At 45.6% G+C, this 18,663-nt stretch overlaps 1 protein-coding gene across 1 annotated transcript; it reads right to left on the bottom strand.

The window, feature by feature from the left end:
* Positions 1 to 5,592: 5,592 nt before the first annotated feature.
* On the bottom strand, positions 5,593 to 8,404 carry LOC127292012 (uncharacterized). Its single transcript, XM_051321360.2, has 2 exons — positions 7,025 to 8,404; positions 5,593 to 6,475 (listed from the first exon to the last, which is right to left on the bottom strand). Exons 1-2 carry the CDS (start codon positions 8,350 to 8,352, stop codon positions 6,052 to 6,054), a joined length of 1,752 nt encoding a protein of 583 aa, XP_051177320.1. The 5' UTR covers positions 8,353 to 8,404; the 3' UTR covers positions 5,593 to 6,051.
* Positions 8,405 to 18,663: the final 10,259 nt, after the last annotated feature.

Below are 18,663 nucleotides of genomic sequence, written 5' to 3'. Positions count from 1 at the left end.
AGCACGCGGAGACGAGGATGTATTCCCGTGTTCCCTTCCTTTGCAAGAAGGTACGTCACGTTTGGAGGGGTGGAGGTCCCACGAAGGATTCCCCACGCCACGAAGGCTCACCCTATTCTCCGGAGCCTATCCCACGAAGGAATAGCTCACTCACTTGTGGTAGACTTTGAGGTAGCCTCCAAACCTTCACAATCTTGCCCGGAGCAAATCCACAGCCCGGATGCTTCCGGACTCCTCTTGCCCACCTAGGGTTTCCAAGGAACCCTAGGAAGCAAGCTTCTCGATGAATACAAGGGGGAATGAGATTTGGCTTGGTAGAACAGTAGATCGGGTCCTCCTCTAACGTTTCCCCGGAGGGATTTGAGTTTGGGTGGAGGAGGGAGATCGGAGGCTTTTGGTGTTTCTAGTAATGGAGTAAGAGAGAGAGAGAGAGCTCAAGAACAGCTTGTAGTGTAGTGCCTAACTGTTTAGAGGTAGGAGAAGGCCTATTTATAGTGTTCTTCGAAATATGGCCGTTGGTCACTTGCCACCTCATCGTTTCTCCCGACAAACCCGGTCAACCGGACCACTGACCGGACTGTCCGGTGCAGAGGCCGGGCGGACCGGGCCAGGGACCGGACGTGCCGGTCCAGACTGGACGGTAGACCGGATCCAGACCGGGGGACACTTTGCCTCGTCCAGGAGCTCCTCCGATTGGCGCCCGGTTGGCGCCCGGTCGACCGGACCACACGCCGGGCCCGCCGGTCTGGAGGCCGGCAGACCGGGCCGATGACCGGATCGCTTAGGCGCTCATTTGAAGCCCGGTTGGCGCCCGGTCGACCGGACCGCACGCCGGACTCGCCGGTCTGGTGGCCGGCTGACCGGATTTCTGCTGTAGACCCCTTTTCGATTGTTGTTGAAGTGGGGGGTCTCCTTTAGCCTTCTTGTTCCTTCGATACACCATTTATGCCTCTTTGCCTAATACCTGAGATAATCCTTGTAAACGTATTAGGTCAAATACTCTAGCACGGTGTCATTGTTACCAAAATAATGGATAAGGGTAAAATACCCTTACATGATGCGATTATATATACTGTATTCGACTTGCGCCGCCGGCTCACTTGCAGACTGGAGGCACCGAGGACCCATCCCAGTATCCTTCATGGGATTATTGCAGAGAGGAGAGGACTGAGCATTTATCTCCATGGATAAATACATGTCGTCCTCGCCAACTCTGCCTAGCCTTGCTACTTTCGTCACTGCCGCATATGCTGAGGACCTGAGCCGGCGAAGATGCAGGGCGCTGGGCCGACGCATGTTAAACTATTGTAGTCGTTGTCGTTGAACTTAATTACTTATGTAATACCGATGTTATATATCTTTTAGGTTTTTTATTATTTTCTTGCTTTAATTTTTGTGAATATGTATGCATGTGAACCCTCTAATTCTTTCCATTGCATTATATACTAATATACCTTGTGTCCATAGAGATGATGTATTACGTTGTGTTCGAGGGGCGGATTACAGGAGTCTACGAGGAGTGGGAGGACTATAAGAAACAGGTGCACAAGTTCAGCGGCAACTGCTACAAAGGATACACGACTAGAGACGAGGCGTTTGCCAAGTGGAGGAAGCACCGGTCGAATCGGCGGTACTCTATTTCATCCTAGTGTAGGCGGCGGCCGGTGTCACTTCATTTGTATCTCGAGATGATGACCTTTGTATGGATTATGAGTTGTATGTACAAATTTGGTACTTGGAGCTATATGTATAACTCGATCGGGCTCTAAGTAATGTGATGATGATGTATAATGTTGCTATATTATATCGGCAGCGGTGATTTGGCTCCCGGGAGCATTTGCTCCCGGATTTTTCGAAAAATCAAACAAATGGAAAACTTATCAAAATGTTCCGGAAAAATCATGCACATACCTGACCATGGCACACACCACCGTGTAAAATGTCGCTGCGAAATGTCATCGTATGCGCCCTAGGCAAAAATGACAAATTTCTGACATGAAATGAGATCCAAAAATTTGAATCTCAGATCTGGAAATTTGTTATTTTTGCCCAGAACGCATACGATGACATTTCACGGCGATATTTCAAAAGGTGGTGCGTGCCATGGTCAGGTACGTGCATGATTTTTTTCGGAATTTTCTGAAAAGTTTTGAAAAAAAATTTACTCGCTAAAAATCTGGGAGCAAATGCTCCCGGAAGCTAAGACGAATTTCCGTATTATATCTGTCTAGTATACATGATGTCTATATTATATCTGCATATACCTGTATATATAACTGTATAAAACATGTATAAAACATGTATATGTACATCAGGCAGTACAAAATCGTGTATACGTGTAGATTATTTTGTGGCGCACCAAAAACAAATTTAGTGGCACACCTATTTCTGTGGCGCACCTAGGCCACATGCGCCACATGGTTCTATGGTGCACCGTGGCTGGTGCACCACAAAATGTTTTAATTATGTGGCGCATGGGCTGGTGCACCACGAAATTCTTATTTTTATGGCGAAGATTCTATGGCGTACCACCCATGCGCCACAGAATGCGGTATTTGGTGCGCCACCGATGACCCTTTTCCTACTAGTGTAAGTTCCCAGGCCGCACGACCACCCCTACATCCACGACCGCCACATTTGCCACTGGCTACACTTTGCCGCGCAATGCATGTCCATGCACCGCTTTCCCGCCTTAGCGGCTCACATACGTGGTCACGAACAACCTATTCAGCAAGGGCTTTATCGGGGGGCCCTCACCTAGACCTTAACCGAACTCCTAGCGGGGATCTGGGAGCTGGTCCCTCTTCAGAAAGGCTCGGGCCATCCTGCCGTAGAACATGCCCATTCCCCGGAACCTGTTCGAGGAAATGTTGTGACCCCTCCTGACGCTGATGGACCAGGTATGCTCGTCCAACTTCGATCCCCTTTCTCATGTGCTATAGGTCACTGATTCCGGTGATCCATAGGCCTACCACATCGACCACGACGAGGCCTCCATGAAGGAGTACGATCCATGGCAGCGGCTTCATCCCAAACGACCTTGGTCTGAAACCCAGACCCAAGGGTATGTCATCGACAATGTACCGTTGTTCTCCCAATTTGGACATCTGGTCCGTGCATTTTACATCAGCAATATAATGACTTTTTATTTATGCTTTTTATTTGATTTATGGGACTTTCCTACAAATTCTTTTTCATTAATATTTAATGTATAGGAGGGAGAAAACCTCCTTTTTGTATTTTGTTGTTTCACGGACCTTTTGGACGCCTAAAAATCAAAGGAAAAAAATACATGATGAATTTTTCATCAAGAGAAGAACCGCGGGCCAAAGAAGCACGAGAGGGGATCCACGAGGCCCGAAAGAGACCAGGTGGCGCGCCCCCCTCAACAAGGCGCGCCACTCAGGCTCGTTTCGACCTCGAGCGCCATCTCGGCTCCTCATTTTTATAGATTTCTCCGTCTCGTCAGAAAATCTACGCCATTATACCCAAGATTTACAGAGGTGAAGGCGAAACTCCTCTCCTTATACTAATAAGTCAGTGAGAAATTACTCTAACTGACGGAATACAATTATACAACGTTTTGCAGTCAGGTGAATTTTTTAGTTTCAGAACATGAACGACAACGGCATCACGTCGTGGCTGCACCTCAGGATCATCTCCCAGGAGAAGGGCAAGTCATAGCAGGCCACGCACGGATCGTGTTAATTTCTTCACATCCAATCCAAGTAAGCTGCTGATCACGTTTCCTCGTTGCGAGTTACTAGACGAGTCGGACTAATTAAGCTGGACAAGTACATAATTCAGTTATAGTTTTCCCGTCTCCATGTACAAATTAATTAACCAAGCCAATTATATTAACCAAAGTCGAATCGGTTTGGAACCGGCCCCAGCTCTGCATACAGCATGCAAGACACACGATCGACTATCAGTCCACCGTGGCATCCATCGATAAAAAGGGGGCCGGCCGGGTTGAGACTTTCTGCAGACAACCTACGCAAAAGCCACATTTCTAACCCTAGCTCTAGTCGATCGACCAAGCTCGATCGCAGATCGGCCATGGATACAGGCTATGCCGCTCCGGCCGGTCACGTGCTCACCGACCGCTACCTCGCGGGCGAGATCGCCGCAAAGTCCGTCGTCTCCAGCTTCATCTACCACGCAGACGTCTACTCTGCCGTCCCCGACGTCCTCGTCTCCGGCCGCCAGCACGTGCGCGACAGCGACGACAACGACGCCTACTTCTTCTACACCACCGTGCGCTACGCCGGCAAGAAGAAGACCCGGAAGCTGCGCAGGATCGACGGCGATCCTAGGAAGAGCTGCTGGCACTCCGAGAAAGGCAAGATTCCGCTGGAAGGCAGCGAAACCGGCGGCTACGTGCAGGATTTCGTACAGGCGATCAAGGGCACGGACGGCCGCATCGAGAGGCTGGGGTGGCGCATGAAGGAGTACGGCCTCTCGACGGAGGAGCACGGAGACAGCGACCTCGTGCTCTGCAAGGTCTACCGCACGCCTCGAGAGCACACGACGGCGTCAACATCAACCACGTCGGCGACGCCGGTTCACGGCGTGCCTGTGTACTCCGATCCTGTCATCGACTCCAGGAAGAGGAAGGCCGCGGACGGCGGTGACTACCCTGAGGATTCTTCTACGCCGAGGCCGAGCGTGCGGCGGCGGCTAACCGAGGAGCACCCACCGACCGACATGGCATCGGAGCCGGAGAGCATCATCGACATGGAGAACCGGATGTACTGGGAAGCGATGATCGACGAGAGAATCAGATTCAGAGATGCTATTCCCAACGCGCCCGGCCCGATGGAGGATCTTGAGGGCTACATGAAGTGCTACGAGGAGTACGTGATGAACATCGCCGCAGAAGCTGTCCGGAAGAATGCAGCCGAGCCAGAACCGGAGAGGGAAGATCACAGCTTCTTCCAGAGCATGGAGCAGGAGTTCCCGAGCTTGATGATTCCTTCGATGGCGCCAGAGCCACGCAGCGCCCACGACCAACAACTGTTCAAGGTGTGCATGACGGAGAGCATCAGAGCCGCCATGCCCAACGCGCCAGACCCGGAGGAAGACCTAGACGGTTACATGAAGTGTTTAGAAGAGTTGGTGATGGAGGCACGCCAAGAGTTGATCAACCAGGGAGCGCAGCAGCCAGAACCGGAGTGGGACATGGAACACGAGTTCCCGTTCTTGTATTAGCTAGAAAACAGATGACCTCGTTTGCTAGTTGCTTCATATCATCTGTACTATGTGTTTGTAATCTGTAAAAGATGATGTTTTTTGTGTTCCGGGAGAAAGGAACTGACAATGAAACCAACATCTTCTCCTTCTCTATGCTTCTGCATGAATCTATTTTGCACCTAATGCATGGTTTTCTGCTCTTCTCTTGGTTTGTGTTTGCAAATATAAAAAAAAAAAATCAGTTAACTGAACTTGCTTAACAAAAGTTCACTGAATTAAATTTACTCATTTGTCAATAGTGGTTCTTTACAGGTTAACAAAAATTCAGTGAAGTAAGTTGGGAGTACGACACCAAAATTTGCTTCCAATTTTCAGTTAAGTGAACTTGCTGCTGGATGGATACAGATGCGCAAGTAATCCAATTTAATCAGTACACTGTGAACATATAATGCATTAGCGCATTCAAAGGAAATAATTGGAATTTTGATGGAAGTGTAATGGATTATTCAGATCTTGCTTAGTTTCTGTAAGACATGGTTGCAAAAAGAGGAACTCTTAACAAATAGAATAAATCCAGCGATCCATAGATCTATACTTATTTAATCTGGCATTGCCATTCCAGCTGTACAAGACAAAAGTAAATATATAATTGTCGAAGGCAAATAACAGACATATAGAACCAGACACATCCATGTATGGTCAATTCATAAAAAGCCCTTTTATGAGTTTCTGCATCTTATGGTGCACAAATTTCACCTTAGATCCATTAACAAAACAAAATTTATTAAATGATCTTGTGCGGAATGATGGTGAAGATTCAAGAAATTGTAGTAGTAATGTGTTATCAACCACATACTACTAGATAATAAGGATGCAGGTGTATCTCAGTGTATGGAGCAGTAGTAGTGTCATGTCAACTAACCCCATGGCTTTCTCAAAGAAAACATTAATGCAAGACAATATCAATACGAAAAATAGAAAGAAATGCAAAATACAGTGATATACGTCCCAGAGTGATGCAAGTGATATACAGTACAATTTTTCTTCAGCATCACCTTTCTCTGAAGGTAGAACAGGTTCAATACTGCAACCAGAAGGTTCTGAGCTCCCAGAATCATCTTTGCTTGTAGTAGCTGTAGTTTTGACTAATTCTTCATTTGGTACACTCTTCAAAACCTTATCGGAAGGATTTTTCACCTTTGGAGCTTTGCATACCAAGGCATGTCCGTATCTGTAAAACGTGCTAGCACACTCCGGGGCAAGTTCTCCATAATGTGAAACCCTACATGACGGGAGGGTGTAAATTTGTCAATGCATCATTCTTAAGGATATAACATAACCAGATGGCCATGAGTGTTAATGTAATCTGAGGTAGAACAACATAGCCATGATTATTCCATCAACCATTTTCATGATGCAAGGTGCTATCAACTGACTAGTACTTCCACAGACTATTAAATACAATTCTGAAGTACATATAAATAACGATAAAATATTTGCAACTAGCCATTCCTATATATATATATATATATATATATATATATATATATATATAAAACCTTCTAAAATAGGATAACACATACCCCTCAAGCACTTGGACTTCGATTTCATGTTTCTCAGGTACAGATATCATAGCAAAAGATGCTAGGACCTAACTCCCAGGCAAGTGTTATCAGGAAACATTGGCTAACTGGACCCACTAATCCATCAAACACCAACATACATCATCATGCTCACTGTCATACCCATGCAACCAAACACCAGCATACATCATCTGTACATATGCTGTAGCCTGACTGGGAGAAGAGGAGTTTGGGAGTAGAACACTAACCTGATCTCGAGGGCGTGGCTGAAGCAGTCAATGGCGTTGGTGAAGTCCCTATCCTCAATGGCCTTGCACCCCTTATCGAACAGCTCCTGCGCCCGCTCTAGTATTTTCTCCTCCTCCTCTCCTGCCTCCACACCACCCCTATCTTCAGTTGGGTTCAGCGGCAACAATAGGTCGTGTTGTTTGCCCCTGAGTGCTTGGAGGCTAGAATGTGGAGTGTAGAAGCTGACAACTGGAATCAGATTACAATCGCCAATGCAACGATCACCGCACACCTTCCTCACTTGCTCTGTCTGTAGCTCAATTCTGAAGAGGCCAGCAGCCGCACTGATGAAAATTACATTTGCTCCCACGGCAAAGCCTTCCACGCACAGTCTATCATCTACATCCAGAAAGCCAATAGGAAGCAAATTGCCCAGGTGGATGACCCGGCTTAGTACCCATCGTGCATTAGTGCCATCACTTGCCCCCCTTGACCACAGCTTGAGAAGTGGATCGACAATTTCGCTAACTCCCAGTCCACCGTCCTCCGCTAGCATGAGGTTAAATGCCCACGCATACGCGCGGCTGGAGTCTGTTGATGGTGTGTCCAACAGAGTCAAGCCGTGCCTTGCTAAATCGTACTCCAGGATGAACTCATTGTTGGACATGAAGTAGAGCAAAGACCTCCCCACGAGCACGCTTGAAAAATGTGTAAACCACATGGAGTACTTGCCGGGCACCGAGGTCAGTTCGCCCCAGGTGCTAGTCTCCGAGGAGTACACACAAGCCGAAGTGACATAGTCCTCGTCGTCATACTCATCAGTGTCTTCCCCGCCGGAGAAGACGAAAACAACGCGGAAAGGGCCACCGAGGCAGAGGCGGTGGTCGCACCCGTCAACTGCGCAAAGCACAGCCGCGTTCGACCTCGCGAGCTTGGCGGGCACCGGTATGCGCTGCAGTGCGCCCGTGATTGGCTCCCACAGGAGGATTTCCTGAGTATCCAGGCACTTGGAGAGGAAGGGGGCGCGGCCGTGGCGGCAGTCGAGGGCCCGCCAAGAACGCCAATCTGGAGCGGCGAGGGAGAAGGACGAGGCGGTGGTTGGGACGAAACGGGGGCCGCCATCTTCGTACCAGTTGTGGAAGAAGCCGAGCACGGGGGGTGTGCGGTGGAGCTCGTGGAGGCGGCGGCGGAAGCTGGGGTGGGAGATGGCGCTGCTCCAGGACTTGCAAACGACGGACGCGCGCAAGAGGCAGGCCGGGTCGTCGGGCGGGAGGCGGAGGAGAATCTCTTCGACAAGCTCGTCCGGGAGCACCGCCGGCGAGGCGCGGCGGCCTGGCGGCGCTGCCATGGTGCTCGCTGGGTCTGGTTCTGGTTCTGGATGGAGGAGACGGTGGACTGGTTCGGCTCAACCAGGCTGAGCGGTTGGTATTTTACCACTTCGATTAAAACGAGAATTTTATTGGAAATTCATTCTTAATAAGACCATAATAATTGAAACATTTTTAAAATAAAATAATCTAATTAAGATATCTAACATTTTTAGAGGCATAATACTGACGCAAACGTGCACATGCACTAACCTTATCAGAAGAATATGAATTTTCCTACAACATTTTTAGAGACATAGCACGGATGCAAACATACACCTGCACTAACCTTATCAGAAGAATACGAATTTTACTACAACATTTTTATCAAGTGATAATATTGTAGCAATCATATGAATTTTCTATAAAATAAAATCACTCGACTTGTATGAATATTAGAATAATTTTAAATTGACTGAGGGCATTATAGAGAAAATTTTGTGTGCCTTAGGCAAACTTTCTTCCTGCCATGTGTTAAGAAACTAAGTGTCACCATTGTGTGCCACTCCACGAAGCATCCACTTGAATTATTTGTCGTGCCCTGGAGCTACTGAGTTGGCTCCAAGTTTTAGTTTCATGTTCAGCGTGCCGATGATGCTCGGCCAAGTTCACGGGCGTGTAGTCAGATTCCAAGCTCTCCGCTAGCGGTGGGTATTGCTCCTGGCCGTAAGTTCAGGGGCGTCGCGAGCTCACCATTAGGATCTTTAAGGCGTGATTGCTATGCCGCGACTCTTTTTGTCTTCGAGAGGGTATGTCAAAAATCAACTTCACCACTCCGTTTGGCTGCCCATAATACACTTTTCTGCACATGGGAGAAAACGTCTAGTGTCTTGGCTGCAATACACCATTCTATGGAAGGCTAAAGCTAGTTCCTGTTGTTTAGTTGCAACACTAGCCGTTCATATCGTAATCGTTTCCTATGAGAGGTGAGCTGACCGGATGACAGAATTAGAACATAGGCAGTTCATCGTAGGGGGTGGCAGTGCCTAATAGCATATATCATAATTACCGATCCACCACGAGCTAACCCCAAAAACTACAACTCGTGATGCATCACTAGTTCATCCTCGGAGGGGTTAGTATACATATCACCTCCCAAAATATTATAGTCCATGCATGGAGTTTTCATCGGTTCCTAGCTAGTGCAATGACACGATCTTAGCAGATCTCGACCACCATCAAGCACACCAGCAAAGCGGCACCACCACTAACAGTGGTGCTTGCGCAACCATGTCCTAAGCCAGATCCTCATCTCTGGCCCTGCCATGGCAGCATAGTTGGTGACATAGATATGCCTAAGGGGCATGTCGCATGAATACCCCTGGTCCATAGTTGAACAAGAAAGCCCATGGACTCGAAACTTTGGAGGCCCAGAAGATTAAAGATGTTTCGGATTGGGAAAGTAGAGTTGTTATGGAAACTTGTATCAATATAGGGAAAGGCCCAGTGCGGCCCGATAGTTTGTACTTGTACGACACGTTGTAACCCTCGGCTTCACCTCCTATATAAAGGGGAAGATGGGGTCAAAATAAGGATCAAGTCATTGCAAACCCTAACCACCGTAGCATCGTTGAGTTGGAAGCCTTTGTTCGTCTTACAACATTCGGGATCTACTTGCCCTCTACTTTCTATGAAACCCTAAGTCTACAATCCGTAGGCATTCACGAGTCGATACCTCATTAATTGACGTCGTCTGTGGGAATTGGAGGTAGCAAGGTCCTGATCTCGATGGCATCATCAACATCATCATCGGCATCAAGCAACGCGATGGAAGGAGACAAACAGATCCAATTTGGTCTTGTCGATTTTGTTCCTCACCCTCTCGCCCGTTTGCACGCATATGCCAATCTGGAGGAATCAATGGAGATAAGTTCGGGAGTTTCCACTTCCTCGTCGGGAAAGAGTTATCGCACCGTTTTTTGGCATCGATTTTTTCGGAACAGTTGGCGGTCGAGCCTGATTACTCGGGATCGTCAGCGTCATCCGTTGAGTCAGGCGACGAGGAGACCTCGCCACCACGCATCATCAGGCCCGCTGATAGCGGAAAACTCGTCGATCTATTCGACGGGATGACTTTCGGGTCGGTAACGGAAACCGATCTATCCCAAGATAGCGACTCCGAGAGCTTCACCAACTTCGACTTCACCAACACAACTAACTCCAGTACTAGCCGGGAGGTCTTCGCCGATCTATACGACGGTGTCACTGATACGTCTCCAACGTATCTATAATTTCTGATGTTCCATGCTTATATTATACTAATTGCTACATGTTTTATATACACTTTATATCATTTTTATGCATTTTCCGGGACTAACCTATTAACAAAATGCCGAAGTGTCAGTTCCTGTTTTCTGCTGTTTTTGGTTTCAGAAATTCTACACAGGAAATATTCTCGAAATTGCGCGAAACAAAAGGCCACGTCCCTATTTTCCAGAAGCTTCACGCAGTCCGAAGGAGAGACGAAGGCGGGCCACGAGCTGGCCACACCATAGGGGGGCGCGGCCCACCCCTCTGTCGCGCCGCCAGGTGGGGAGCCCACCTCGGGACTCCACCGATATCGCCCCTTCGCCTATATATTTCCCCAGAAGCGAAAACCCTAAAGATATCAGTCATATTCCACAAAGGGTTCCGCAGCGCCGCCGCCATCGATGACAAGTTTCGGGGGACAGAATCTATGTTCGGGCACGCCGCCGGGATGGGGAATTGCCCCCGGAGTCATCTCCATCGACACCACCGCCATCTTCATTGCCGCCGCTGACTCCCATGATGAGGAGGGAGTAGTTCTCCCCCGAGGCTGAGGGCTCTACCGGTAGCTATGTGGTTCATCTCTCTCTCCCATGGTGTGATCTTTATGTGATCATGAGCTTTGTAATCTAGTTGAATATGTAGATTTTGCTCTTGTCTATTATGCACTCTAGAGGTTACTCTAATATGAACTCCGGAGTCACTCTCCATGGTGTGATGGTGAAAGTGTGCGCATCGTGTGTGATTTCTTTATGACGTTGTGGAGCTTGTTTACTCCGGCTTGAGGTGTGCTTTTGCAGCCCTACACAATGAATGGTGTTTGTTATCCAACAAGAGAGTGTTTGAGAGTAGTTTTATTATGTGATCATTGTTGAGAGTGTCCACTAGTGAAAGTATGATCCCTAGGCCTTGTTTCTAAGCATTGAAACACCGTTTCCAACAAGTTCTGCTACATGTTCGCTTGCTGCCATTTTTATTTCAGATTGCAATTACTACTTATAATCATCCATATTACTTGTATTTCACTATCTCTTCGCCGAACTAGTGCACCTATACATCTGACAAGTGTATTAGGTGTGTTGGGGACACAAGAGACTTCTTGTATCTTAATTGCAGGGTTGCTTGAGAGGGATATCTTTGACCTCTACCTCCCTGAGTTCGATAAACCTTGGGTGATTCACTTAAGGGAAACTTGTTGTTGTTCTACAAACCTCTGCTCTTGGAGGCCCAACACTGTCTACAGGAATAGAAGCGTGCATAGACATCAAGCTATTTTCTGGCGCCGTTGCCGGGGAGGTAAGGTAAAAGGTATTCACATCCTCCGACTACTAAGCTATTTCCTAGCACCGTTGACGGTGTGTGAGTGCTCGAAGCTATTTCCTTTAGATTCTGCAATTATATCTTTTTGTTTCTTGTTTTTATTTCACTAGTTAGGCTTAATGGAAAACAACAAAAATATTAGAGATCTTTATAGTATTTATCTTCAGTTAGGACATGAGGTGTTTGAAGAGAAAATTAAAAAACCTATGGAACTTTATATGAATGCTAATGGCAATGTTATTAGTATGAATGCTTTGAACACCATTGTTGCTAATGCTATGGAAATCCTAAGCTTGGGGAAGCTGGTTTTGATGAGCATGATATTTTTAGTCCCCCAAGCATGGAGGAGAAAATTTACTTTGATATGATACTTTACCTCCTATATATGATGATTACAATGATGACTATCATATTTTCAGACCTACTATTGAGGAGAAAATTAATTATGATTACAATATGCCTCCTATATATGATGATTATGGTGATGAGAATAATAATGATAGCTATTTTATTGAATTTGCTCCCACTACAATTAATAGTAATGACTATGCTTATGTGGAGAATAATAATTTTATGCATGTAGCTCATGATAAGAATGTTTCATGTGATAGTTATATTGTTGAGTTTGTTCATGATGCTACTGAAAATCTTTATGAGAGAGGACAATATGGTTGTAGGGATTTCCATGTTACTAGAACACCTCTCTTTTTGCTGAAAATCTTGAAGTTGCGCTTGTCTTGTTTTTTTATGCTTATTGCATTATGCTTACATGACTTATTTATTTACAAGATTCCTTTTCATAGGAAGTGGGTTAGACTTAAAAGTGTTTCTTGTTTGCTTTTGATGCTCTCTTTTGCTTCAACTCTTATTTCTTGCGAGAGCATCATTAAAATTACTGAGCCCATCTTAATGGCTATAAAGAAAGCACTTCTTGGGAGATAACCCATGTTTTTATTTTGCTACTATTTTGTTGTGTCTTGGAAGTTGTTACTACTGTAGCAACCTCTCCTTAACGTGTTTGTTTCATTGTTGTGCCAAGTAAAGTCTTTGATAGAAAGTTGATACTACATTTGGATTTCTGCGCAGGAACAGATTTTTAGCTGTCACGGTTTTGAGTTGTTCTCTCTGTAGAAAAATCGTAAAATCTTGAAAAAATTCATGAGTAATCCTCAGATATGTACGCAACTTTCATTTAACTGGAGATTTTCCATCTGAGCATGTTAAGTGCCTCGAAAACATTCGTCTTTACGGACTGTTCTGTTTTGATAGATTCTGTCTTTTATTTCGCATTGCCTCTTTTACTGTGTTTGAGTGGGTTTCTTTGCTCCATTAAATTTCAGTAACCTTGGGTAATGTCCAGAAGTGTTGGAAATGATTGTGTCCTTGTTGAACATGTGAATTTTTGATTATGCACTAACCCTCTAATGAGATTGCTTTGAGTTTGGTGTGAAGGAAGTTTTCAAGGATCAAGAGAGGAGGATGATATAATATGATCAAGAAGAGTGAAAAGTCTAAGCTTGGGGATGCCCCCGAGGTTCATCCTTGCATATTTCGAGAAGACTCAAGCGTCTAAGCTTGGGGATGCCCAAGACATCCCCTTCTTCATCAATAACTTATCAGGTCACCTCTAGTGAAACTATATTTTAATTTCGTCACATCTTATGTGCTTTACTTGGAGCGTCTGCGTGCTTTTATTTTCGTTTTGTTATCTTAGTTCTCTGAATAAATTGGATCTTATCTATCTTGTTTGGGAGAGAGACACGCTCCGCTTTTTCATTTGAATACTCATATTCTTCACTTATATTTGTTGAGTATTCAGTTTTCGCACTGTGTAGCTTCTAGCTCTTGGTTTTCATGTATCTCTTGTTCATAGCTATTAGTTATTTTATAGAAAGTACTCTCTTATTTCACTTATATTTGTTTTGAGAGTTTCTTGCTATTTGGTTGAAAACAGAAAATGCTTCATGTGGTAGTTGGTATATTGTCTTGAATAATTTGATACTTGGCAATTGTTTTGAGCTCTCAAGTAGATCATGTTTAAGCTCTTGCATCATGAAGTTTAAACCTATTAGTGGAGAACTACCATAGAGCTTGTTGAAATTTGGTTTGCATGATTGGCCTCTCTAAGGTCTAGACATTTTCTGGTAAAAGTGTTTGAGCAACAAGAAAGACAGTGTAGAGTCTTATAATGCTTGCAATATGTTCTTATGTAAGTTTTGCTGTACCGGTTTATACTTGTGTTGCTTCAAATAACCTTGCTAGCCAAAGCCTTGTACTGAGAGGGAATGTTTCTCGTGCATCCAAAACCTTGATCCAAAATCTATGCTATTTGTGTCCACCATAACTACCTACTATGTGGTATTTTTCTGCCATTCCAAGTAAATACTTCATGTGCTACCTTTAAACAATTCAAACTTTATTACTCCTTATTTGTGTCAATGTTTTATAGCTCATGAGGAAGTATGTGGTGTTTTATCTTTCAATCTTGTTGGGCAGACTTTCACCAATGGACTAGTGGCTTCATCCGCTTATCCAATAATTTTGCAAAAAGAGCTGGCAACGGGGTTCCCAGCCCCAATTAATCAACTTTCATTAATAATTCTCTTCACATGTTTTTCCCTGATTCATCAGTAAGCAACTTAATTTTGCAAATAGACACTGCTCCATGGTATGTGAAATGTTGGAAGGCACCCGAGGATTCGGTTAGCCATGGCTTGTGAAAGCAAAAGGTTGGGAGGAGTGTCATCTATAAATAAAACTAAAATACATGTGTAAACAAAAGAGAAGAGGGATGATCTACCTTGCTGGCCGGTAGAGATAACGTCCTTCATGGGATCCGCTCTTTGAAAGTCTGTTTGACAAGGGGGTTAGAGTGCCCACTACCATTCGTTGACAACAACGAACACCTCTCAAAACTTTATTTTTATGCTCTCTATGATTTCAAAACTTGAAAAGCTCTAGCACATGATTTAATCCCTGCTTCCCTCTGCGAAGGGCCTTTCTTTTACTTTATGGTGAGTCAGTTTACCTACTTCTTTCTATCTTAGAAGCAAACACTTGTGTCAACTGTGTGCATTGATTCTTATATGCTTGCTTACACTCATCATATTACTTTGTGTTGACAATTATCCATGAGATATACATGTTGAAAGTTGAAAGCAATTGTTGAAACTTAAATCTTCCTTTGTGTTGCTTCAAGACCCTTTATTAAGAATCTATTGCTTTATGAGTTCACTCTTATGCAAGACTTTTTGATGCTTGTCTTGAAAGTACTATTCATGCAAAGTTTTGCTATATGATTCAGTTGTTTAGTCATTATCTTTTTGTTGGCAAACTATAGACCATTGCTTTGAGTCAATTCATTCATCTCGTATGCCTTACAATAGTATTGATCAAGATTATGTTGGTAGCATGTCACTTCAGAAATTATTCTTTTTATCGTTTACCTACTCGAGGGCGAGTAGGAACTAAGCTTGGGGATGCTTGATAGGTCTCCAACGTATCTATAATTTCTGATGTTCCATGCTTATATTATACCAATTGCTACATGTTTTATATACACTTTATATCATTTTTATGCATTTTCTGGGACTAACCTATTAACAAGATGCCGAAGTGTCAGTTCCTGTTTTCTGCTGTTTTTGGTTTCAGAAATTCTACACAGGAAATATTCTCGGAATTGCGCGAAACAAAAGGCCACGTCCCTATTTTTCCAGAAGCTTCACGGAGTCCGAAGGAGAGACGAAGGCGGGCCACGAGCTGGCCACACCATAGGGGGGCGCGGCCCACCCCTCTGTCGCGCCGCCAGGTGGGGAGCCCACCTCGGGACTCCACCGACATCGCCCCTTTGCCTATATATTGCCCCAGATGCGAAAACCCTAAAGATATTAGTCATATTCCACGAAGGGTTCCGCAGCGCCGCCGCCATCGACGACAAGTTTCGGGGGACAGAATCTCTGTTTCGGCACCCTGTCGGGACGGGGAATTGCCCCGGAGCCATCTCCATCGAGTCCATCGCCATCTTCATCGCCGTTGCTGTCTCCCATGATGAGGAGGGAGTAGTTCTCCCCCGAGGCTCAGAGCTCTACCGGTAGCTATGTGGTTCATCTCTCTCTCCCATGGTGTGATCTTTATGTGATCATGAGCTTTGTAATCTAGTTGAATATGTAGATTTTGCTCTTGTCTATTATGCACTCTAGAGGTTACTCTAATATGAACTCCGGAGTCACTCTCCATGGTGTGATGGTGAAAGTGTGCGCATCATGTGTGATTTCTTTATGACGTTGTGGAGCTTGTTTACTCCGGCTTGAGGTGTGCTTTTGCAGCCTTACACAATGAATGGTGTTTGTTATCCAACAAGAGAGTGTTTGAGAGTAGTTTTATTATGTGATCATTGTTGAGAGTGTCCACTAGTGAAAGTATGATCCCTAGGCCTTGTTTCTAAGCATTGAAACACCGTTTCCAACAAGTTCTGCTACATGTTCGCTTGCTGCCATTTTTATTTCAGATAGAAATTACTACTTATAATCATCCATATTACTTGTATTTCACTATCTCTTCGCCGAACTAGTGCACCTATACATCTGACAAGTGTATTAGGTGTGTTGGGGACACAAGAGACTTCTTGTACCTTAATTGCAGGGTTGCTTGAGAGGGATATCTTTGACCTCTACCTCCCTGAGTTCGATAAACCTTGGGTGATTCACTTAAGGGAAATTTGCTGCTGTTCTACAAACCTCTACTCTTGGAGGCCCAACACTGTCTACAGGAATAGAAGCGTGCGTAGACATCAGTCACCTATCCTATGCATAACGAGCGGACGCCAAACTTAGCGTCACGTGGCAAGAACCCGACGATTTAAGATCTTGAGCTGGACGGCGCAAACTCAACATACCATCAAGTCTGTGCTTACGGCATCGGGTCGTGAGTTTGGCGAAGACGAACAATCTGAGGCTTTCGACAATCTGGGTAACCCCTACGTCGATCCCGTAGATCTCACAAGGGGAACATGAAACAAGTATGTGGGAGCTCAGCCAAGAGAAAAGATGCAGCTACCGCAAGAAGCATGAGATAGAGCTACAAGAGCTATAAACGGTACAGAGCCGATGACCACACAAGCCTCGGCAACAGCGCTACAAGTATATCAATATAAACTCAATCGTGCAAGACGCGAGTTGGAAAAGTTGCAACGGAAACTTGATGAGAGAAGGATGTTTCTAGCGAACGCAGAGGTAACTTATGTACACACTCGAGGAACTCAGCAGATAACCACAGAGGCAACCGCGGAAGAGCACGATTTCGGATGGCAGGCATACCCGAAACTGAGCTAGAAAATCTAGTCCAAAATCTCGACATGTCCTTTTCGTCGATAGATACGAGAGGACATATAATGCCTAAAACACCAGAGGTAGGATACATGGCTACACACTGTTATCACTAGAATTTGACCGAGTTAGAGGTGGGCCACGATCAAGATGGGCTTGAAGGATATACATGGAAGAAATACGTGAATCGGCCTTATATGCAAAGTTTGGGCTAATTTGCCCGTGTATCTATAATATAGTAGGATATGTGTCGGTTAGATAGAGTTTGGCTCGTGCCCGGTTGGGATTATTCCCACGTTAGAAAGTCTACGGACTATAAATATGTATCTAGGGTTTATGAAATAAACAACAATCACGTTCACCACAAATCAATCTAGGCGCATCGCCAACTCCCTTGTCTCGAGGGTTTCTTCCGGGTAAGCATCATGCTGCCTAGATCGCATCTTGCGATCTAGGCAGTACATGTTTATTCGCTGTTCATGCGTTGCTCGTACTGAAGCCTTTTTGATGGCGAGCAACGTAGTTATCTTAGACGTGTTAGGGTTAGCATTGTTCATCGTATCATATGCTATCGTCGTGCAACCCTGAGACGTCTAGCCGCCCTTACGCCTATCTTAGGTGTAAGGGCGGCACCCCGCTTGATCATTATTTAGTAGATCCGATCCGTTATGATTGCTCCTTGTTCTTCAAGGATTAGTTTAATATCTGCATAGTTAGGCCTTACAAACGGGTTGAAGGATCCAGTGGCGTGTAGGGTGTAGTTTGCTAGCCCTAGACAGGATGTTCCGGGGATCAACCTCGTGTTGGTTTTTAGGCCTTGTCTAGGGTCGGTTTACGATCACCGTGCGTGGCCGCCAGGCTCAATAACTAGTAGGATGTTCCGATTATGTGGTGAAAACCCTAAATCGTAGTAGGTCGTTTTAGCTTTATTCTGATCAAGCAGGACCACCATATATTCGTACACCTCATACGGATCATGGGTGGATCGGCTCTTTGAGCCGATTCACAGGACAACCTGAGAGCCGATCGAGGCTCGTATTTAATGTTTACGTGTATGCCATGCAGGAAACTAAGCGAGGCACATCCATCACCTTCCTGACCAGGTATAGGTCGGTGGCACGCCTTGCACCCGCATCGGACGTGCGTGCCGAGTCTTTGCGGGCCGTCGCTCGGAGGGACCAGGGCCAGCCGCACTCACAGGAGCCTCCCGGCTCTCTTGTGTTGCCCGTCGCTGCTCGCCGGTGGGTTTCGACCGCAACACATTCGGCACGCCGGTGGGACAATCTGCGACATCAACCGCATCGCCATCTACATCTGAGATGGCGGACGGCACTCCAGTCACGTACGAGGATCTGACCGAGGAGCTCAAGAAGAAGTATGACGAGGTCAAAGCAATCCTCG

The sequence above is a fragment of the Lolium perenne genome, chromosome 4 (assembly GCF_019359855.2).
Source record: "Lolium perenne isolate Kyuss_39 chromosome 4, Kyuss_2.0, whole genome shotgun sequence".
Classification (NCBI taxonomy): domain Eukaryota; kingdom Viridiplantae; phylum Streptophyta; class Magnoliopsida; order Poales; family Poaceae; genus Lolium; species Lolium perenne.
This window is presented reverse-complemented; position numbering and strand designations above follow the sequence as displayed.

Excerpts from the sequence above, each read along its gene's own strand:
- LOC127292012 (XM_051321360.2), bottom strand. The coding sequence starts at position 8,352 with ATGGCAGCGCCGCCAGGCCGCCGCGCCTCGCCGGCGGTGCTCCCGGAC. Across the intron at positions 6,476-7,024 it reads AGCCACGCCCTCGAGATCAG|GGTTTCACATTATGGAGAAC; the intron begins GTTAGTGTTCTA and ends CCCGTCATGTAG.